This window comes from Denticeps clupeoides, chromosome 11 (genome assembly GCF_900700375.1).
Source record: "Denticeps clupeoides chromosome 11, fDenClu1.1, whole genome shotgun sequence".
Classification (NCBI taxonomy): domain Eukaryota; kingdom Metazoa; phylum Chordata; class Actinopteri; order Clupeiformes; family Denticipitidae; genus Denticeps; species Denticeps clupeoides.
Window position 1 is genome coordinate 5,879,491 of NC_041717.1, and position 24,097 is coordinate 5,903,587.

At 43.5% G+C, this 24,097-nt stretch overlaps 1 protein-coding gene across 2 annotated transcripts in view; it reads left to right on the plus strand.

The window, feature by feature from the left end:
- Positions 1–464: 464 nt before the first annotated feature.
- bin3 (bridging integrator 3) overlaps positions 465–24,097 on the plus strand; it is a 32,149-nt gene continuing 8,516 nt past the window's right edge. For both annotated transcript variants that reach the window (XR_003751307.1, XM_028997022.1), the window contains exons 1-6: positions 465–599; positions 9,164–9,209; positions 10,561–10,601; positions 12,565–12,626; positions 14,247–14,383; positions 18,834–18,874. Coding sequence is in view for 1 of the 2 variants with exons in the window: in XM_028997022.1 (XP_028852855.1) it covers positions 592–599; positions 9,164–9,209; positions 10,561–10,601; positions 12,565–12,626; positions 14,247–14,383; positions 18,834–18,874 (335 nt within the window). In the remaining variant the exon portion in view is untranslated. The remainder of the gene's footprint in view (positions 600–9,163; positions 9,210–10,560; positions 10,602–12,564; positions 12,627–14,246; positions 14,384–18,833; positions 18,875–24,097) is intronic.

A 24,097-nucleotide genomic window follows, 5' to 3' on the forward strand; every position in this document is an offset into this window, starting at 1 on the left:
TTATTTTAAGCCTACAGACATGAATCATTTCCCATATTCTGTGTTAGTCCTGTTAAACACTAGGCAAACAGACATCAATAATTGAATAATTATTTGAATGTAGTCCATAATAATAAAAAATAACATGTTTTATTTGATGAAAAACCCCTGTGGCTATCTAATGCATTAAGAGGATTGTGTGGCCTGCTACTTATTAAATATGGATGATCTATATTACAGTTTACATGTACATAGTGACATATATGTATATTTATATTTCAAGCTAGCAATACACTTTTTTTATACAACTGGGCACCCTAATTTATTACAGTTTACTCATGATTTATACCAGCGCTGATATCTAACATTATATTGCCTTGCATGCCATTATTAATGTCATTATTATTTATCAAACTACTAACAGAAGGCGCGCGTCAGCTCTCTGCGTTCCGTAGCCTCGCCTGTCTGGTTTAAATCCCTCTGACCTCTGACCCCCGGTGGAACTCCGCTGCTTCCTGAATTCTGCCCGGGTTCCCAGGAGCTGCTCAAGGCGATGCGTTTTGTGCAGAATTCGGCATTTCTCGAGTACCTGGGATAAAGTTGTTTTTCATAATGAGTTGGTACGTGTTTGCAGCTTTGTTATATGGAAATGCTTTAAAGCGGTACGCTTTTGTTTCTGTTTATTTACAGTTAGCAGCTGCTCGCTAGCTAGCTCACCAGTTAGCCTTATGCTAACAGCCTTGTCACTGACTGAGGCTAGTTTGTCTGAAGCTCTAAAGTTAATTTAACCTTTTTGATAGGGAGTAAAATATCTCACGCTTAATATACTTGTGAATATTATGCGTATCTGTGCTCAATCTTTTAGTTGTATCTGTTTTTCTATCGTAAAACTCTGCTTGTCGAGTCTGTGATTCGGTTCATCAAGGAATGAACTTTTTTCTTTTATGCGCCAAGCTGAGCCATTAGTGCATTTGATAATCGGGGCCGGAATATCAGATGTATGTGTAGATGTGGTATATCAGATGTATGTGGTCAGCACCACCAACTTGGTGCTATAATTCTTTTCATCTGTGTTTTGAAAGCCCTGTATACATGTATACGTGTACATAGGTGGCGTGTTATAATGTGGACATGGTGCTGCTTGATGCACCTCCTGATAATAACATAAAAACCCCTTGCTTTTACTTTTCATTTACAGATGGATTTATGTAAACCATTTTTATTTTCCTCATATGTAAATTGAAGTGATTGTCATTGTGAAACACTGCAGCACATCACACGTGTCCTCTGACAGGCGCCCGGGAGCAGTGTGTGGGGACGGTGCTTTGCTCAGTGGCACCTTGGCAGGTCGGGATTCAAACCGGCAACCTTCTGATAGTGGGTCTGTTTCCATACCCGCTAGGCCACTACTGGCCCATGTTATATGTAGCCATGTAAAGATTTTATGTGTCCACTGTTTAAAGTCGATGCGACCTTTTTCTTTATCAAAGCGTGGTGTTTATTCGGTGGCTGGATGGCTGATCTTCAGCTTTCAGTAACCATCCCCACCGCATTGTGGATGACATGCAGTGGCCTTGACCCCTGTCCTTCCATCACCAAAAAGTAATCATTTCGTCAGTGAGAACAATTGAAAGTTTGTGCCAAATCTAAAAGATTCCTATGGATTTTCTTTCGATATAAATGAAAGTGAAGTGATTGTGAAACAGTGCAGCACAGCACACGGTGACACAACGAAATGTGAGCAGTGGGCAGCCATGACAGGTGCCCGGGGACCAGTGTGTGGGGACGCTGCTTTGCTCAGTGCCACCTTGGTGGATCGGGATTTGAACCGGCAACCTTATGATTACTGGGCAGCAAAACTTTATAATGCCAGACAACAGTGTGCAATCTGTTTATTTTTCCACTTATTAATAAGCACTACCAATGGCTAGGATTGTGTTATGATACCAACATCTTATGTCCCAATAGTGATATATATAGTGTATATTACAATACAGTAGATTGTCTGTAAATTCCATTAATTCATGTGTATTGGAAAGGACACACATTTCAATAATATGCTCAAAAAGGAATACCACTTCATATGTGTTTTTGTTTTATTTATTATGAAATACCCAAAAAGCATGCCATGGACCTGTGAAGTAGGTGCTTCTGCCATTTTACTGTATTTACATCTCCAGACCAAATTAAATAATCGGACAGTTTGCAAGATTGTCATAGGACTCTTAAAATAAGCTTTCAACTGAATATTGGTTTCAATTCAAATGAGTATTTTGTTGTGGCACACAGGTTATGCATAGTGAATGAGTCAGTTTATGATTTTGGCAGACTGCAAATCTGCATCATTAGAAAATAATGGAAATGATTTGTGAAAATGAGTCAGCTTGCTAGGGACTTGCAGAGCTGAGATTCAGCAGATATTTCTTTTGTTGTTCAGCCGTGGTGACCACAGATTACTAGATCTGTGCAGTGCAGAAGATATGCTAAGTTGTCAATAGTCATTATGAACCTCCAACGACCTCATTCTTCCAATTAATGTTCTGTCCTGATGACATTATTTAGAACGAATCGCGTCATAGGGGACGGAAGGTCTGTATCAGACTTTTTGGCATTTTGCCGAACGCTTTCATTATTTCCATCTTCATTGAGAAGACACTGTATGAGATCCCCCATTTACAAGTGTAAAAAGTGACAAGCGAAAGGTTGAAGCTAGGCCAACGTCACAGCCCAGCAAGAGGCTCCGCAGACCGCTTCCATCAGCATGCACTGCTACCAATCCGCGGAACCAGTCAAAGGGCCCATTATGGATGGAGCTGACCGACAAATTCCACCAGGGCCCTTGCTATTGGCCTGTGACGCGGGCGCTTTGACTCAGGGGTCATGGTGACAACAATTGGCAACCCCATCTCCTGAAGCATGGCTCTGTGTTCCACAGTGATAAGATCCGCCTTTCTAACCGATAGCACACAACTAGAACTTCCGCTGGAGAACTGTCCGCTTTGCGTGACTCATTTCCGCCGTTCTGCTGCGTAATTGCTTTGGTTGGAAAGACTCAGGGCTTTGTTCCTGAAGAAACGCCTGCAAGCGGAGAATGATGTATATTCATGGTGGACTGGGTGTGTATGTTGGGGTGAGTGGAGGTCAGTGGCGCTGTGAAAAATCGTTTTGCATAATTCCCTATAAACCAGGGCTTGTCTCTGGCCTATAAGTCTCGTTCACAAATGATAACATGGTTTGTGTAAATAATGGTATAGTTTCTGAATTTCCAAAGAAATCTTTCAAAGTGCCAGTATATTTCTTAGGCTGTGAACATCTGACCTTTGTAAGTATTGCTTAAATACATATAGGGCAGAGTGTATAGGGTGTTGAATACTTCATTCATTTCTTTGACTGGTTTGTTTATGACGTGGTGCTGAGAGGACTAGAGATCACTTTTGCCAACTGCCAAGCAAACAAAGGAAAAATGGAGGCGAGTCCGATCATGTGTTGCCAGGTTGGGTGGTTTTGAATGTGATTATTTTGGGAAGAATTGCTTGTTGACAGTAGGTATTGAGAAACCAAATTCTTACTTGTGTTATGTAGTTACTACACAACTACACCATGAACCCGCCGAAGCCACATCTGGCTACACTGGGCATGGGCGGGGAGGGGGAGGCAGGCACACACCAAAGGCCAGTTTAGAGTCACCAATCCACCCAGTGTGCATGCCTCTGGGCGGTATAAGAGCATGCAAACTTCACACATGTAAAACCAGCGCTGGGCTTCAAACTCACAAAAAAGCCTCGGGGGTGTGAGGCCATGACGCTGGCCTCAGCGCCAGCGAGTGGCCCATGTTAAGTAGTCATGGCCGTTAAATCTGATCGTTTGAGCTGTTGTATGAGTTTTTTTTTTTTTTTTTTTGGTGTTTAGCAACAGTCGTGCATCTGGCCACACTGCACTACTTTTGTGTGTGTGTGTGTGTGTGTGTGTGTGTGTGTGTGTGTGTGTGTGTGAAATATTGAGGAATGGGGAAGTGTGACTGTCATTGCCATAGTCGTCTCCCATTTTAAACATAGTTTATAAAAATATAATTCAACTTCATTTTCTGAGTATCGGAATTAATGGCTGAGGGAGTAGTTATTTCCTCCTCTCCAAGATGGAGATTGCTAGTAGCAATGCTTTCTTGTTATAATTGACTCAAGTCAATTTGATTGTACTTTTACATTTATCTCCTTTATATATATATATATATATATATACACACAAATAGAATTCTACTTTCTTTCTTTCATACAATTTCATTGCCATCAGACCTTGTGGGTCCTCCCTCCTGCCTCCTATCACCTCTTTTACCGCAGCTGGCTGTTTACTTCATTCTGTACGCAATCCAAATTTTCTCTATGAACTCTTTTGACTTGTAGTGTGTGTGTGTGTGTGTGTGTTCATTCCTGTAGGAGCCGGCTTTGCCACATTCAAGTGCCTATCATTCATGCTTACATTGGCTGGGTAGGGCCACGTAGCCTGTATCTCCAACCACCGCCGGACCTCTGCTTTCTCACACATGCCTGTGCTTTGTACTGGGAAGCGGCTCTGTTCCTCTGATGTTCGGAGTCCCGTGTGGCCCTGCAAATGAGTTTTTCTGTCTGTAGTTCAGCGCAGGCTTCCACTGCAAAAAGCCAAGATGAGCTCACTGCTCAGTTCTTCAGCAGATGTTCGGGAGTGCGCTGACCATAAATGACCTTTACGCAGGGCCCTTTTGCTCTCGTCTTGGGTTTTTTTTTAGATGAAAAGTAAATCAGTTTGAATGTTTGGTCTTACTTGGCAACTCATTTAGATACTTTGGGACATCAGCGAAAGAACGGCATGAGCAGTTGATGCCTCACAGGCTTTGCTCATAGCTCTGACTTCACACACGTTTACCCAATTGGTTTATTTTAAGCCAAAAGGAAGATGACTTAGGTTCCTGAATTTGTGCCTGGGTTTCTCAGTGGCCATGATACATGGTCAGAACTGTAATTAAATGATTAAAAGGGGACTTTAATTGCACCTTACCTTCAGCTACCTGCCCTGGCTTTGGCCAGCCGGCGCCACGGGGTGACATTATGTCCAAGCATTTATAGCAGCAGCAGGCATGGCCTGTTCCATCTAATGTCTACATTTAACATGTTCCCTCATTCCAGCCAAAGATATTTCATTAAAATTGATGTTCCACCATTAGGCGTCGTCCTCAAGCTCCAGAAGCCGTCTAAAAAATAAGACGTGTTAAAAATGACGCAATGGTGCTTAAAAGTCCAGCCCGTTTAAACCAGAACACTTCCAGTAGAGAACAGCAGTAGGCTGACGCTCGACCTAGTGACCGTGTGGGAAGAAAAGCAATCTACGGATGTCATTTTAGGTAAAAGAAAGTTTGGGTGACTAGCTGATGAGTGACACACAAATATTTCCAAGGCCTGATGTCTCAGATTCTTCCAGTGTGATCGTATGAGGATATAAACAAAATATATCCTGCATTAATCGCCACACTTTTCGATTCAAATATTCAAAGTTACAAGTATTCTGTTCTATATTTATGCTAATCTATAAATATCTAAAACAACGTTTAAACGGTAGATGTGGTTAGAAATCGTGCAGTAGTCCTGCTTGAACGAAGCATCGGTTCGTTCGTGTTTATTTGAGTAGTGGTATGTGATTTTCTGTGTCAGGGCCATGAGATCAGGGCAGGCAGAGAGTGACCGCACTTGCGAGATGAGCGGGCGTCTGTAAAAATACATATCCCAGTGTGCGAAGGCACATCTCTGATGATTCCCACAGTCGAACCCCCTCTACCCATCAGCATTTCTCTGGACGCTGTTTCAACTCTTATCATTGTGGGCTGTAATATCAAACATAATTACATCATATTTTAATTATTTGAGTGATGCGATTAACTTGCAATAGCTAGTTAGAGATGCAGCCCCCCCTGGAGCATCTCAGGGCTTAGCGTCAGGGACACAGTGGTTGTCAGAGGGGGGTGAACCTGTGACTTTGCTGTCATTTCTGTGTGCGCGATGTGCCTCATTTTTTCTTTCTTTGTGAATTGGGAAGCTCTGTGAAGCACTAGAAATAAGGAGAGGTGGTGTGCGCAGACATGGACAACAATAAAACATTCAGAACTATGATGTTACAATATGCTGGAGATTGATTAAGTGGACAGTGGGAATTCCCTTAGGTCTATCTGAACTGTTCAGAAACCTGAGGTGATTTTCAGGGTTTTATTTAAAAAAACTAATATGACCATCTGATCTCTGACACTCCCTGTCTCTTTCCCACACTTATCACTCTGACGTGGTGAACAATGTATTTCTGATTAATAAGTTAATTTATCAATTGATGGCTATGGCTGATTGAACTAATTAATGCATTAGGATCAATTAAAGCCATTGACACATCTGCATCCTCACAAGGAGAACAGAGGCTCATGAAGGACCGGAACAGCAACACACTGGTCTCTGTCATGGTTTTAAATATACATTATAGTTAGCTTTACTATTCAGAAGTAACGAATTGATTGAAAACTGTGTGATTAATTAATTACATAAGTAAAAACCAATGAAAGTGTATCAAACCATTAGAAATGTGATAAAAAGAGAAAGAATTATTAGGCAATAGTCCCCTGACGTGATAGTTTCTTTCAATGAACTTTCCTTGGGGGGGAAAAGTTGTCACCCATTGCGTCAAGAAGTAAAAGAAACAATCGCGACACGCCTCCCTCCCTCTGTCAGCAGACTTGTGATTTACTGATTATAATTTGGCTTCAGCCTGAGTCACCAGCCGTGGAGCCGAGGAATTTCTTTTTTTTTTTTAGTCCATGGCTGTGTTGCTTTATCTGTGGTTTGAAATGGGTGATTTCATCTCCGTCAGGCATGGGCGAGATGGCAGCGGCCTTGAATACAGTACATTTTTAAGCTTGACTTGATAACAATTTGAGTTCATTTTTCTTTCATGCACTGTTAAATTAGAAATCCAGCCCACTGTGAGAATCATTTTTTTTTTTATTCCCCACCTTTTTGGGGGTGATAAATGGCCCTTTTTTTGGTGATAATGGAGATTAAGCCCATTTTCTACCCAAGCCACCCGTGAGTCGACACACCCTTTGATTGATCTGTCATCAGAGGCAACAAACAGTCGCTCGTACGCACGCCGCGCCTCTTCACACCCTCTCCCTTCCACCTCATTAGTGAAGCCACCTTGCTGGTGACACAGCTGCCGTCCCAGCGAGTCTGTCTGCAGTGGCCGTCCGTCAGACTCCGGGATATTATTAGTGTCACGTCAACGGCCGCGTGTTTTCCTCCTCGCCCGTTTCTCCGGCTCTTCGCGGTAATTAAGAAACAACTTGGCGCTGGGGACACGGTGTGAACGATTACTCCTGCTGCCTACTTTAAAGGGAACTATTTGATTGGAGAGCAGTAGGTTTCGGTATCTCGTTGCCCAACGCATGGTGTAACTGGAGCTCTAACCGTACAAGCAGGTCTGGGGAGAGCCATGGTGGTGTGTCGTCAACTGGCACGTATTGACAGATATGCAGCGTACGGGGTGGTACCCTGAAACCGATGACTAACTGAGGGCTTCCCCCGTCTTTTTGCCCTACGGCTTGGCCAAACATTTGCCAAACTTAACCCCCCCACGCATGCCCTTTAATATAATGAACTCCCTTTGTATTATGGTGTGAAAACGCGGAACCAGTCCAGGAGCATTATTTAGGACCGGAGGTGCCACTGTGCCGTCCTTTATAGGAAGGTGTCCATCTGTGCCAAGGAAGTGGTCCAGAGTTGATTGCAGAAGGGAGGAGGAAGACTTAAAATAACCTGAAAAATGACAGTGGAGACAGGTTTCTGGAGTCCACGCTCCTGGGTTTTGTCAGATTTTTTATTTATTTATATTTTTTGTTTAAGATCACTCACCGAAGCAAGAACATGTGTGGAGACCACACCGCCAACGTCCAACATGGTTTTATTATACATCGGTATTATAACCACACATGGGGCAGTGGGGGCAGCCACTTCTAATTACGATCACATCCGGCAGAAATTGTCTCCAGATGTGTGCAGCGGTGACAGGAAGTTGCTCAGTCTTGTCCACAATGATCAAGTAGATCCTCGAAACTTGATTGATAAGGGGATTGTCTCATGAGCATTAAGGTTTAGTGATTCTCATGAAAGTGACATTTGTCTCACAGGTCTCACAAGATTTTTGTGTATTTAAAATAAAAACTGTTGGAAGATTTTAGGGTCATTTTTCATTTTATTCAATGAAAATAATATATTGTTATAGTTTATTGCAATATCTTTATTCATGTTGGAAATCAGTGGTAGCTGGAAGCTGTTCATGAATTTAATATCTCCATAAATAAGAAATATGTTGAGATTTACAAACTACTGTTACTGTTATTTATTTGCACAGTTGGTAAACATGTATATATCACTGGTCACTTTTTAACACTTCATTTTTAGCTAAAATGTATATTTTGTGTCCTATTTATTTATATATTGTATTCCATGTGCCGCATCAGTTTTTTGTAGTCTATTTTTATGTTGCACTGTTTAAACTGGAGCCACGTCTTCTCGTCTCTCTGTATATCTGTACAATATATAGAAGAGATGACAATAAAGTTTACTTTGACTTACTTTGACTTTGAAATAGTGAAGGCCATTGTCAGCAGTGATAAGTCTAGAGTTCCAATGAAATGCAAATCTGTCACTTTAAGAGATTTATTGATTATTAGGAAATCATTTCATCAGATTTAGATTAGTTTAATATCTATTGCACCACCAAATGTGGCTTCAAATACATTATTATTTCTAACTTTTAAATTTTGCAATATTCTGTATTCAAATTCATTTTTTTTTTTTTTTTTTGTAAAATTAAAAAATACTGGAGGCATGTTAAAAGTAATAATACATTTAATTACTAAGTGGATGACATTGACACACAAACTCAAACTGAAAATGTATTGATTTGACGTGATTTATGTAAATGTTAAAGCTTTTAAAGTTTTTTTTTTTTTTTTTTTAAAGCTCTGGTTTGTTGGTCCCATCAGACTTACTTTCAGGACCTTGTTCATATTAAATATGAACAGGGTTGATGCCTGTTTAAACCATGTTTATCTTCATGTAGGTTTTCCTTACTTGCGAGATATTAATTTTTCTCTCTCTCTTTTTAACAATAGGTTATTCAAGCCTGGACAACCAAAGAAACAAATAGTTTCTAAAACGGTAAGTTTTTTTTTCTTCTTTGGTTTGAAAAACAAAAAGACATGTAATCTGATCCCCCCTTTTCCTTAAATCAAAGTATTTCTAAAACAAAGCTAAAACCGAGACTTTTCTGTCCATTGACTTGCTATTTGCGGGTTTGCACAGACTTGGTATTTTTACCCGTTTATTGAGGAAAGCTGTCTCGGTCTCAGTGTCAGGGAGCTTCGCTGCACTTTTTACTGTCTGTAGAAATGTTATGTTAGAAATGTGCCTTTCAAAATGACGTCCCTTTGCTGCCAATACAGCGGTCACACAGCAGTAAGGGTTTGGTGGCTTTGGATCTGTACTTGGGCCTGACCAGAGGACTTGCCACAGTCATCTTTTAAAGGCAACATGCAGACAAGAGACACTGGGCCGCTGACACATCGGTTACGAAAAGCACGGAGTTCGAAAACCTCATGGCCTTAAGGTTGACCCCGAACGCTCTCACCGAAAGTCCAGTCTCCCGCTGAGATTTTTCCAGATGCCTGGAGAAGAGCGGGTTCCGCTCTGTCGTCCGTCTCCCTGCCAGTGAGTGGGTGCCATCCTCTCCTGGCTGGGGTGTGACCACATCCCCTCTAATCTGTCTGTGGGTCCTTCAGACACGGCCCCGGAACTGTCCCCCGGCTTCCTGTTTCATCACAGGGCCCCCGGGCCCCGGTGAGTGGGCCGGCGAGTGGCCGGACGGGTGGCCCGCGCCAGCTCTCCCCACGGCAGCCTGGCAGCAGCGCTCGGCGCTGTTTGTTTGTTTCTCCCCGTTGCCCGCAGAACCTCAGGAAAGCAGACCCTGCCTCGGAAGCAGCGTGGCCCTCTGCAATTACTACAGCAGCCCTTCTGAGGGGGCTGGGGGGCGGGGCCTGGGTGAAGCAGGGGCTCTAAATGAGAACAGCGCTGAGCAAATTATAGGAGCTCGAAGGAAATGCCAACTGTGTATGGACATGGGGTCTGGGGACATTTCGTCTTTGTTTTGTGTTTATGAATTCATACAAGTATACAGACTTCAGAGAAAAGTTGAGGCTGAGCGGAATCTGGATCGTGTTTCTGGTTCTAAGAGAACCTGCAAATATGGGGCTCAAAAGTTCTTTCCTTTTCTTGTTCCGTCCCCATTCATTCTGTATGGTCACCCCTGACTCGACAACAGATTGAAAATACATAAGCGAGGATGTGGATGATGGTCCCCGCGATTTAACCTCCTTTTTGCTTCCAAATGCCCCCTCCCCTCGTAGGAGGTGGATTGAAACTGGAGCACTTTGCCCACGCGTTTCTCTCTTAAAACAGACCCTTGTCAAATGTTCTCATTTTTCTGTTGTCTGCATGTTCTCCCTTTTCACAGGTTGAAAGGGACTTTGAGCGAGAATACGACAAGCTCCAAAAGTAAGTTGACGCGTCTGATGCCGCCTTTTTTTGTTCCGTTTCTGGTGGTTTGTGTATCATTAGTTTCAGAGGAACGGACCATCTAGAAGAACAACACCTGTTTTAACAAAAACAAGAGCGTCCATTATAAATTCTCTTCCCCTTCGTCTTCTTTTCCATTTGAATTGCCGCCTTGTAGTGGGAGTGGTAGAAAGGTGGCCCTCGAGCAGAGACCCTCTGTTCATCCTTGACTGTGGGTGTTGTCAGTGAGCCTTTGGAACAAAAGGGGTAGTCCTTTAAAGGCATTGGCCGGGACCTTTCGAAGCGTCCCCTGCTGTGTGTCCTTGTAGTAGAATGAGTGGGCGCAGTGCGGCGCCGCGGAGTTGAGGTTCTGATGCGTAGGAGGCCCCGCAGACGGAGAACGATAACAATGGGGGCGGGGTGTTCTTTATGAATGGGTACATACGTATGTGCCGAAATCAGACGTGTATGGACAGCTCTGGCAAACACACCCATGATGATATCGGTTTTACTTGGCAGGCTTTTTTTTTTTTATTATTACTATTTCTATTCACCTTTAATAAATATGGTTGTATTCATGTACAACCATGTTAAATACATTGTAACTAATTAATCACACATAATGCTTTGAATGAATTGCAGTTAAACCTCAAGAATAAAGCTTTCTATAATGCATATTTAAAACTATGACAAGTGCGGAGACAGAAGGTGTGATAGGGAGATGATCTGGTCACCTTCCAGATATCAAAATAAAATGTAATGCAAATTGGTTTTCTGAATAGTTGAGTCGATAATGTGCCTAAAGACGCTGTGAATCGTAGGTCACATGGTACTGGAAATGGTACATGGTACATGGAGGAAGAATGCAGATAGACTTCCATATGCCTTAGTGACCATGTGCCTCCATTTGATAATAGTAGGTAGATACTTTGTTCCCATTAGGGTCAATAATGTCGATTTTTGTTTTTTCGCGTCATACGTCAGACTGTTCACAGGATGCTGCTTAATGCAGCTACTAATCTATAACAGCACTTAATGGACTAATTTTGTCATCACTTAAGTGTAGTGGTGTCTAGGCCAGGCTGGAGGAATGAAACAATAAAGTGGCAGCCTAGCCCAGGACAGGGAGCCGACAGGAGCGTCTTCCCTCAAATTCTTCCATTAGCACCTAGTGCAGCCACACTTCTTTCACCTGACACACTGGTAGACAATCCCGGCCTCATAACCTCCCCTTCTCGCCACGCCATGCACTGTTCTCGTGAAAAAAATATAGATCTTTTTTCATATTTGTGGTGGGGGAAGGTGAAGTGGGGCGTGGTTGGTGGCGGACCTGTCTGAATCGAGTCCCTCAGATGTGCAGTGACAGCCGTCTCAGGGGAGCTCCTAAACAGCAGCTCGTTTTCCCCTCTAATTGATATAATGAACGGCCTCCCTACACGATCCAGTCTCAGTTGTGCAGTAATTGCCGTTGTTAACACCCACGGTGCGAAAGTGGTGCGGGATCGAGAAAGACCATGCCAATCGGCCCGCCTTTCTACCCGGTCCATACATCGCACATTCTTTCCGGGTATGAATACATAATTGTGTTTGTTGTGATTTATACAAGATATTATTAAAATGTTACTAAACACTAATGCTTGTATCAGAATGTATGGGATTTTTTTTTTTTTATCCACCTCCTGCTCCATTTTTTTTTTGTTGTTGCTGATATCTGAGATGTGTTCTTAATTGTATCTGTCGTAATGAAGCTTGTCTGCATTTCGGGTGCCAAGTTGAATCTTGGTGTTGGCATGCTAATAAATCCTAGAAAGCTAGTTGGCATTAGCCAAACATATGCAGCACAAAACATGTCTGATTACAGCTGAATCTGGTTTTATAGCATTTCCAGAAAAATACCTGTTGTGGATAGGCAAAACCATTATGGTTACATCCAAAATTCATAATGTCTTTCTTTCATTGACAGGTTGGAAGACCAAACAAAAAAGCTACACAAAGATATGAAGAAAAGCACAGAAGCTGATATTGGTATGTCTGAAATAATATATTAATGATGCTGTCATTGCTGAACGTTTCAACTTAACGTCTGTTTTTTCAGGTTACACCTTTTGGTTGTTTTCTCAGTTATTGTACTGTCTCTTATTTCTGTTTAGATAAAAAAGCATTGTAATCACCATTTGTATTTGCACTTATCAATTCTAAAACGTATTCAGGTCAAATACTCAAATTATTATTACCATAATTCAGTAATTAATATGTTAGATTTGCCCTGCAAATCTGTTAAATGTCCATTTAAATTTGCCCAAGTGAAAGAAGTCTTTGGTAACGACATGTCCTGTTCAAAACCCCTCAGCGTCCACGTTCTTATGATTGACAGAACTGATAGCAGAGGGTCTCTTCATTTCCTTTGCTTTATGCGCCACAATATGGGCTGCCCTATTAAAGTAACAGAACTGTCATCTCTATCATCATAATTAATGGACGCCATCTGTTGCACAGGTCCGTCCTCCACCAACTGCTACCGTACGCAGTTTCCAGTTACGACATGCCAGCGCACCGAGCTGCGCTCACTTTCACAGAGCGATTCTTCACTTGTGCTTTTATAGAAGATGCATTTTAAAAAGTAACTTGAATAGACACTTCTGTACACATTACAGTTTTTAATGATGCCATCCAACTGAAGGATGAAATCTTTTCAGTTCCGACTAATCTGGACCTGAATGTATGTTGAAGCCAGCAGCTACATTTTTTAAAAATGTAGTTTTACAGCTTTTTTTTGAATAATTGCATTAGAGGTCATTTTTAGGTCATGTGTGATTCTCACCATCTCAGGTGGTTTACTGCTTTAAAAAAATGTGTGTGAGAGCAGCACTGTTCTGTCAATCAATAATCGACAGAATAAATACATTCATTAAAATGTGTGTGGATACATACTGTACTCTAATTGTCTTACTGTGCTGACCTCCCCAAAATACAAGCGTTTAGGCACTTTTAATTTTGGACAAAATATATATATATATATATATTCCAAACTGTCGACGTCTGTCTGTCTCCTTTTTAGTGCCAAGTTGCTTTGAGTGCCCCCCATACCCCCCATCCTTCTTCTTTGGAGTTTGATTCATTTTGTTGGTACAATTTTCATCTGATTAGCGTTGCATGCTAACCTGAAATGGCAGGAATGGCGTTTAATGGTAATTGGCTTTGGCACTGTTGACAGATTCACAGCGCTTTTGTGAATATTCATTTCCATCATCATACCCACCCATACGCTAATGTAGTCTTATAAACTTAGACTAAAAACTTTATTTTGACCCCCGCAGCTTACCTAGTCTTTCCTGCCACGAGGGTTTTAAATTTAAAAGGAAAATACTGCATTTAATTTTACATAAAATGTTTTATCATTAGCTTTTTGTCTGCCAGTGATTTAGCCCTTTTTATACAGCTCAGGATGTCTCTGACCTTCGTGACGCTTGCTTAAATAATCAGCGGACAGTATAATGGGATTTCTCCAACAGCACTACAGAATACGGAAAAGTATTAGTATTCCTTAGGATCCCATTAGGAATTCCAAATGTGGATTTAGAGAATTTCACTGAATCTTGAGTTTAGTTTCTCATCTCAGTCATGTCTGCTTGTCATCTGTTGCAGCCATGTCCAAGGCTGCGGTGAAGATCTCCACCGATCTGTTGAACAACCCGCTCTGCGAGCAGGACATGGCCTTCCTGGAAGCCATGACTGCCCTGGATACATCCATGAAGAGGATGGATGCCTTCAACCATGAGAAGGTGTGTTCTCTTCTGACTGATGACTCAAAGTTCCTCAAAAACCGCATCAGAATTCCTTAAAAAATCAGAACCGGAAAACATCTTTACTCATAAGTGTTCTCCCCCCGCCATGTTTTTTTGTTTCTTTTTAAGACGCAACCTTTACACCCTGCTGGTCCATTTGCTGCTCATCTGTGCTGGAGATGTATATCCGATGTGTTTGTGACTCATTCATGGTGTTTAAAATAACACGTTGTATGGAACGTCGTCTCTGCTCACTGTCACAGCCCATGTATAATGGGATCGGGGTGTTCCTTCCAGTCTTCTCCTAATCCTCTCAAGCCTCCTCTGTCTTCCCTTCCCGTCATGGTTTCTGGTTTTGTCATCTCTTTCTGCTCCCCATATTACTTTGCCATGTTTACTCTCTGTGTTTGATTAAAATCACTGCTGAAGGTAATTGCAAAGGGAATCATATTAGCATGAGTGCAGAGAGTATCTTCGGGGCATCGCGTCGTGCAACTTGTCTTTTCTTTTTGAGAAATGGAGTCGCTGGGGGAATTGCGCCAATCCAGGAAGAGAATGAAGAGGAGTCAGTCAGTCGTCTTTCTGTTTGTTCACAGCATAGAGCTGTGAGCGTCTTTGCTTAGGTTTACTTTAATTAATCGCACTCCGGTCTCAGCTGCCATTATCTGTTGTGCAGTGTTGCCGTTTCCAGATTTTGGACACAATTGCCCGCAGTGACGCTAAATATTGGTAAAAATGGGATTTTAAGCTTTCTGTTGATTTGTAGGAGTCACATAAGAGACCCACAATACATGGCCATCATTATAATGATTAGAATTCTACACAACGTACAAACTAAAGTCATCTATGATCTCAGGGATTTAAAGAGTCTGACCCTAAACTGCCACCATCCTTAAACAGACATGCTTTTCAGCCCGAGTTTCTTACTTGCTTGGATATAGAACGTGGATTTTTCAGTGTCAGCAACCTCGCGACCCGTGTCGTTACGGCATAACGTGATCGTGTTCAGGATTGGACCACCGTATGTACTCTGCGTGCATGCATTACCGTGTCAGTTGTAATTTTTTTTTACGTTCTGATTGTTTTTCTCCCTCTGAAGCTAGATGGTGCACGGGCGACAGAGAAAGGAATAAATGAACCTGAATCTGGAGCTGATCATAAGGTTTCGGGGTTCTTTGTGCCTAGCTTGTGACAAAGCGTCTATACTCATTGCTCACGATGACAAGAATAGCAGCAATTCCTTTTGTATGATCATATTGATGATGAATACCTATTTAGCAATTAGCTAAATAAGAAAGGTCAGTTGACCTGTTAATTCCAATATTACTCCTGAAGTGCTGCCATGTTGTTGTTGTCCAGTCTCTCCTCAACAAGACATTTTGCGGCTTTAAGCACGTTGTATTGACCACACATAGATGTACAACAGCCGTGTAAACGTTGTTTTTCTCCTTAGTCGCCGCTGAATTGGTCTCGTTGGGCAGATTGGGGATGAGTAACATTTTTCACAACAGGCTTTCCCTGCTCCTCGGTCCTCAGGCTCCTAATTGAAAATCTGGCCCGGCAGCTGAGGAGAGCGCTGGCTCGCCGTTCCTCCGCATTTAACAGAACGCTGCTGCACTCATGGAGAGGAAAAATGTGCTCGGCTTGAAGCCTCTTCCGAGCGCCGACTGCTGCAGAGCGCGGTGTGGCTCAGAGCCCCGAGGAGCCTGAAAACTCTCCGCCTGCCAACAGCTCGCGTTCACCCTCTCTGGCCCTCACCTCTGACAGGCCGGACGCAGGCGGCCCTCACAGCAGAGAAGTGAGCCGCTCTGGCCGGGCTCCGCTCGGGCAATTGGCAGATCTCGGTCTGGATTCGGATGTAAAGCGAAAGGTCAGATGCTGTAAACACACGTTGATGAGACGGACTGAGTGTGCTCACCCACCCCCAGCCCTTTTTCGACACTCCGTCTCCTCATTTCGTGGGGGGGAACAAAAGGTGTGCATTGTCTGGACGGTGTGTGGGAGGAGAGGTGCCAGCGAGCGCTTTAGATTTTAATGTGAGGCTTGGCACCTCTGCATTGGACCACGAGCCCACGCCCTTGCAGGTATGGGGGCGGATCTGTGAAGAATTGCATTAACATCCACTTTGGACCATTCAGTGCGTGCCACTCTGGGTCATCTGCATCTCATGGGACAACAGTTCAGTTGACTTTAGTCAGTTCAAATTCTTATTGTGGCTAATAGCTTTCAATAACAACCAGTGAGTGGCATTTGTGTTTTTGTCTTGGAATATTGTGTATTATCCAGTATACACAACCATTCAGAAGTTCTTATTCATTGGGTCATGTTGTGAATGGATCTGGTGGCTGGAAATGTTTGCTAATTATGGAATACCTGCAGACATCAGCAACAATTAGTCTCAAGTTCCAATGGAATTATGCTGTGCTCACTAGTGCAAGTCTGCTTAAAAATTTTCCACGTGAACACATTCCAACTTGGAGCTATGATCAGCTTATACGGTGTAGAGTCATGGGTGCATCAATCAAATGTAGGACAGCTACAAACACACGCATGCACAACATACTGAGGTCACATGATCAAAGTTCGAATTTACGCTTTTTTTTGTATAAGCCGATGACGTGACTAAAGTCTAAAAACTCGGCCGGAAAAAGGAGATCTGGTCACCGTAACTTAACGGTGCTGTGCTACCTCTACACAACTTACTTATCAACTCAGAGGTCCTGATCATGAAAATTTCACATAGCGAGATTATTTAACGTTAATACGAGTTAAATAAGCCTGTCTATGGTCACGTTCTTGATAAGAGAGAATTTCCTTCCAAAAATGGCCGTGATCGTTTCTGCGGAGCTGAATTTTGGTAATGCCTCTACTCTCCCTGGCTGTGCACCGGCCTGCGTTTGGCAGGGGACCGACTGACTAGCTGAGAGCGAAATAAAACCATGGCCGTCCAATCCAGCACCGCCGTGGCCAAAACAAGAGCCAATCACACCAACAGTGGCCACGATGATGATGATGATGATGATGATGATGAAATCATCAGCGTGTGCAGCGGTGCTTTTCCGTGCGCGTCTGCGCTCCTGCCGAGGCTGCGGGGCCTGCGGTAAGAGCCGGGGCCCGGCGGTTGGGAGGGTATCGATTTCTCGGCGTGCGAGGCGTGGGGTCTGAGTGTATTTTTGGGAGCTCGGGATGTCTGGATGCCCTCTGACCTGTGACTCACTCTGGCTGTTGCTGGAGCACAGGCCTCGGGCTCCGCCGGGCTCTGGAGGAAACCTTGCCGATTCCCGTCCTCGTCTTTCTTCTCGCTCTCCGTGCTTCCCATTTTCTCGCTCGTCCTCCCTCTCTCTCTCTCTCTCTCTCTCTCTTCCGAGGGGGTCAAGGGAACAGCATCCTCCCAGTATTTCCTTTTTTCTTGGTTTTTGTTCCCTTCCCTCTTCCCTCCCTGCCTGCGTGTGCTCACCTCGGTGACATCACATTTAACGCTGAACGCTCCTCCCGTTTCTTCGCCGACTCTAAACGATCGGCGCCTGAATTAACGCTGCTGTGTTTAAAACGTGAACCCCCCCCACCCCTCCCAACCCCACCCAATCTGCAGATGGTCAAATTATGCATAATGAGCTCCAAAATTCCCTTTGTCCCTGCTCCTTTGCTGATCTACCTCTGCAGTAATTAGAGAAGTGTTCATTAGCCGTGCGAGGTTGGAGCTGTCAGTTAGCATCGTTCACCCCGCGCTCGCAGCCGTACCGCTTCCCCACTCGCGTTGGGAAATGACAGAAGCTTCGTTATTAATTGTGTGGAAATTTGTGACTGCGAGGCTTGGTTTTGGAGCTGGAGGCCTTGGAGTGAGATGTTCATTTATTCATTTACTCCACGTTATCAGCCCAATTCCGTTTTCCCTTCTTTTAACCCCCCCCCCCCCCCCCCCCCCCCAACATCCTTCCCATATTCTCCCGTCAGCTCCATCAACGCTAAGAAGAACGCGGAGAATATAAACTGTTATTGTTAAAATGTTTGTTTGCAAAGAACTTTCATCTCGTAAGGCAGCCCACCCTCCGCAGCGTTTGAAACCCGGCCGGGGCACGGCTTTCATGTCCGTCCCCAGATGCATCCGTCCTTTTGTATCACGAGCTCGATGAATATTCAGGGCCGTCTCCTCGGGGCCTGCGTACAATAAAAGAGTCAACGTCACCAAAGTTTCTTCTTCTCCGCTGTACCCCCCCCCTCTCTTTTGTTGTGTGAAGAAGATTCTGAGTGGGGGGGCAATTGTTGTGCATGGGGTTATGGTAAATACTGCCACAAATGAGAAGACCAGGCTGGGAGGGGATTTTTTATTTTTTTTTTCTATTGATGAGTTTAATCGCTTTTGTCGTTCATCTTCGTTTCAGACGAGCTTCTTGATTTCAGAGTTTGTGCGTTTTAAACAGTAAATGTGCTGTGTTGTATTCTACAGGTGAACCAGATCCAGAAGACCGTAATTGACCCTCTAAAAAAGTAAGTTTTTATTTTTATTTAATTTTTTTTGGCCCTCTACCTGTTGACTGCATGCGCTAAACTGGTGTCTCCGTGGTGACAGGGACAGACACGTTTCCGCGCGGCAGGGTTAGACGGTGAATGGGAGCGGTGTGCGGCGTCGGGGCCGGCTGAGCGAGGCGGAGAGCCAGTGAGGGAGTGTGTCTGGAGGAAAGTTTGTTTGGCAGCGCACCACCCCACTCGCACCCGTGAGCGCTATTCCATTCCTGAGCCCGTCCCGTCCCACCAAACCCTCCGGGGAGGGGCCAGGAAGAGGAAGCAGGACCTTAACGAGCACTCGGAAGACGGGTGGGATCCGCACTCGCTGCCTCAGCCACTCCCTCCAGTGTGACTTCTGTGTGTGTGTGTGTGTGTGTGTGTGTGTGTGTGTGTGTGTGTGTGTGTGTGAGTGAGATTTATCTTCGGATGTCTGTACAAGTCCATTTATCAATCATATGATATGTCTGTGTTTTTTATACAGTGTGTGTGTGTGTGTGTGTGGATTTTACAGGATTTAAAATCCCCCTCCAGTTGCCTTCATGTGAACGGCACGGCATGGGTAGAGTTATGTCGCTCTGTGTGTGTACACATGCGCCTCGGCGCTGGTGGTGGACCAGTGACAGGATGGAATGGTTCTAATTTCCTCTTCCTGGTGGGCGTCAGGCGGACGTGTGGGCCGGCTCTGAATATGGCAGCAGGCCCAGGACTTCCTTTTAGCCAAAAGAAGCCCATTGGCTAAGGAGCTGGATCTGCTCGGGACAGGCAGTACAGAGAGGAGGACCGGCAGAGTTAATAACGCTCCCGCCGAATGGGGTGTGACAGACAGGAAAGTGACCTGGAAAATAATGTCATTTAAGACATCTGAAGAGGCCGGAGGGGAGAGTGTTGAATAACAGTCCTCCTTTAAGTAGTAAGTGTGGCTGTGTTAAGAGTCCCATTGTCCTTCCCGTCCATATGTACATATTCCAAAGTCAATTAACTGATCACACTTCAAGATACCTTGAGAAAAAAAAAAAAAAAAACAAATTCCATTAGTGCATCAGTATGCGCTTAAACCTGTACTTGCTCATTTCTTCCCTTCATACTTTATTTATTTAACTTTGTCACTTATTGGTTTTAATGTACGCTATAAGAAAGGGCGCTGAGCATTTAATGGACGAGACATCCTCAGATCTCTTAATGGAGATTCTCAATACAATTGTGTGTATGTGTGCGTGTGTCATCATGCATGTGTGGGTGTGTACGTACGCGCGTGTGTGTGCGCTCCCGAGTGCTTTTTGTTTACGCGTGTACGGTATTTTGTCTATGCCGCTGCAAAAACACTCTCTCAGTGCGTGGTGTTATCATGTGGATAACACCACACACACACACACACACACACACACACACACACACACACACACACACACACACACACACACACACACACACACACACACACACACTCGCCTCCTTTAAGAATTCTTTTCAGTTCGTGTGAGGTTTTTCTGTAGATTTTTCTGTACTTTATTGCCACTGACAGATGAGGCTTAATGTGTTTTTTAATTTGTGTAATGCTAAACCAGTCTGTACCGGCCAGCCTGCCCACACCTCCCTTCTCATGTGCAATAAATAAAGGTCATCGGGTGAAAAATCACTCCGGCAGGTTCTGGCGTTGAGATGCCATCAGAATTCTTCACCTTACGGTGTTTTTTTTTTTTTTTTTTTTTCCTTCTTCTTCTTCTTCATTCTTCTGTCTTTCTTGATCTGGTGTGTCTGGTTTCTGGCCTGAAAAGCAGCAGGCGTGTTACAGCAGTGCTTGTTGCCGCCGCCACCGCCACCTCTCCTGTAACAAAGGAGCCCGACAGGCACAGACAACACGAGTAGGTCAGAGGTCGATGCGTTTTCTTGGTGCTCTTTGAAACAGGATGGAAAGCGCCTCTGCTTCTGAAATGATCAATTCTGTGTAGATAATTAATCGAAGGATGCCGAGAGGCGTCCTAAAGCAGTGCTTTTATTTTAAGAGGGGCGGATCCCTGGTATTTTTTCCTGCTCGGGCTGCTGGTGGTGTGTGTCCAGACGAGGCCTCGGTTGACAGGGTCGTCTGTGGCCTGCCTGCCCAACCCGCTCATATAACACCACGTGCCCCCCCACTCCGCGCCGATGCTATTCCCGTCCTTCCGGCCGGCCGCCCACCACACCCAGACCTGAGACACCCGGCCCACGACCGGCCTGCTACTCCAGACGAGACCAACGCGAAATTACACCGCTGACCGGTCAGCGGCGGCCGGCACAGGGATGTCCAGGGAAAAGGACGAGCAGCCAGCGCTCGCGCAACCCCATCATTACAGGGATGTGCGGCGCGAGGAGGAAATGCCGTCGCATGTTCCCCCGTCGCGCCGTCATACGAGAGTGGATTTTTTGCAAAGTAAGACCGAAAGACACAGGGCAGGACCTGGCTGGACCTCGAATGAGTTCTCATGCTGGGTATTTTTAAGTCCCTCAATTCTAAAAAAAAAAAAAAAAAAAAATCCTGGAGGGTTTACTCGTTTGCAGTTTTAAATGGTGAAAAATGGAGACAGAAAGCGCTAGAATATTCTATGACATGGTAGAGGTGCTTGATTTGAACTTGCACTAATTTTCTTCATTAGATAACCAGATCCACCACCATTTTTCATTTTTTCAGCAGGTACCGTGCTCCTCCCACGTTTCATCCCAGGCTTTAGAACCATGGAATGCAGTTTTTTTTGTGTTGTGACTGTGGCCTTCCTTTAACGCAGCAGAGTGTTTACTAGACAGTGTTCAGATGTGTCTGATAGTTGGGACTGGTTTAATATTGTGTCTGTGTGGAGGGGGTTTTATGGCTTTGGGTTTATGGTTAGGTGGTTTGCCGGTTGACGTTGCCTGTGTGTTTTGAGACGTGTTTTACAGTGTCGTGGTTCAGGGCCACTTTTTTTTTTTTTGGTGGGGTTTACTCATGACCCGGTTATGTAACTCTCTGGCGCACACTGACTGGATGCTGCTCTACAGTGTGGGGCTGTTAGCATGGAGGAGGCATCAACCCCGCCACAACTGGGCCAAAGTGATTTTATAAACAGAGGGAGCGTGGGCCGTGGGGCAGGGCCCTCTGATGTTGCCACGCTGATACAGGGCCGCTCCCTCCACTACTTCCTGTGGGAAAACAATCCGTGGCTTGTCTGAGCAGCGAGCCTGGGTTATGTCCCCCCCCCACCCCTTTCTCTCAGCCTGGGTAAACTGTGATGTCATAGGCACTCCTCAAAGAGGGAACGTTGAAAAATGGCCGCCCACGGGACAAGGATGGGCTGTAAACAGTGCCATGGCGCAGGTCGGGTTTGGTTTTGTTGATCAGTACCCTGTTGATTAGTCACTGATTGGAAACAGCAGCCTTGTTGGGATGTTAAGGAAGCCCGGATATGGTTTGTCCTGTTGTGTGGACGTCTGGTTTATAATTTATAGTAGTAAAATGACATTTTTAAAAAATGAGTAGTTTGAAAATATCATTGATTAGTTTTTGATAGAAAACAGTTGAACATTAATATAGCACCTGACTAGATATTGTTCATGCTGTAAATGATGGTGGTATCTAGAAATGGCTGTTAATGACATACATTACTTGTAACTTTTTGTGTGACCATTCGTGTTTTTATATATATATATATATATTTGTTTGTTTGTTTGTTTGTTTGTTTGTTTGTTTTTTCCATTGTCATTTCTATATTTCTATTTGAGCCTACACAGTGTATAAGTCTGGATTTCTCCCCAAGTCAGTGTTTACATTTTGTGCATCTTTATTAGTTTTAGTCACAGGCACTGCTTTATTTAATTGAATAAGAATACAGAATAAAATAATCATTGACCTCTGATGTTGTGGTGTTTGATTTGGTGGGAGTGGATAATTGTTTTGTCATTAACATAGAGCCTACATTCAACCTGAACACTTAATACATTTTAGTGGGGATAAAAACAATCATCTTCTCTTGCTTGGAAGACAAGATGGAACAGAAATAACTTAGAACTAAATAACAAGTCCATTGTAATTATTACAAAGATTTAAACAGCATTGTGAACCTCAATCACAGCGTCTCAAATCAACCTGTTCAGTGTATTCATATGATAATGTAAGAAATGTAGTTATACAGCAATATGATTTTGGAAGCGTCTGCCCTATTTTATGATAATTTGGTTCTAATCAATATGCTGATGTATGTGTTTTGCCCTGAATTCATGATGTGATTTGCGCTACCTGCTTTCTGTTTGCTGCGTTCTTAAATTTCAGTTTGGATCAATAAATTACCTTCAAAATAAATATCTTCATTTCTGATAATCATGGCCCATGGGACTCTATAAGAGTGAACTGACTTCACGTGACATCACTGGCTCCCAATAAACACAAGCTCTTGAGCAGTGCGTTGGAACAAAGTCAGTCCCAGGATGAAGTACAGACTCCTGTTGCTAAGTTACGCGCGATTGTTTCCTATTTTTAGTACAGGTTTTTCACCCATAGATTATATTCAATCATTTTTTTTTTGTTGAAACAATAAAAAAATAAAAATTCAACATCTTTGGCAACTTGTGCTTATATAATTAAGTAATAGACATTCAATCTGCTTGTTAATTTATCAGGTCATAGAAATGGCTTAATGCCGTGAAGAAAAATGTGCTTTGAAAATATTGTTCAGATATTTTTCAGGGATCTTACCTTATTTTATATATACAAGATAAGAACAGGTCACCTTGTTGAGAAAAAGTGACATTTATTAATTCCTCATCTGATAATTTCAGCCTAATTTCTTTGCTTTGTTTTTAATATCGTCTCTCCTCTTCAGTGTTTTATTAAGCCATGTTTTCTGTGTGTGGTGTTCCTTTTTTACTTGGATCTTTCAAACTTTTACTTATTTATTTACTTACCTAACTTCAGGTGGTCTACTTTGTATTGTAGATCATATTTATGTTCACACATTGGGCTCAATCTAAGATGCATATGTACACAAAAAAAATCTCTTAAAAATGACATCACGCTGCATTACATGGAACGATTTTATGAGTTTTCTAGAGCTGTTTTGCCCTTGGGCAATATGTGCGTTGGGAACATTTGAAAATGTCATATAATTTACCGATCAGAATTCTTGAATATTATTCCTACGTGCTTGGTTTGATGATTTTGATGTCCATTGATGTCCAGAATAGGGTGGGGGAATAGGGTGT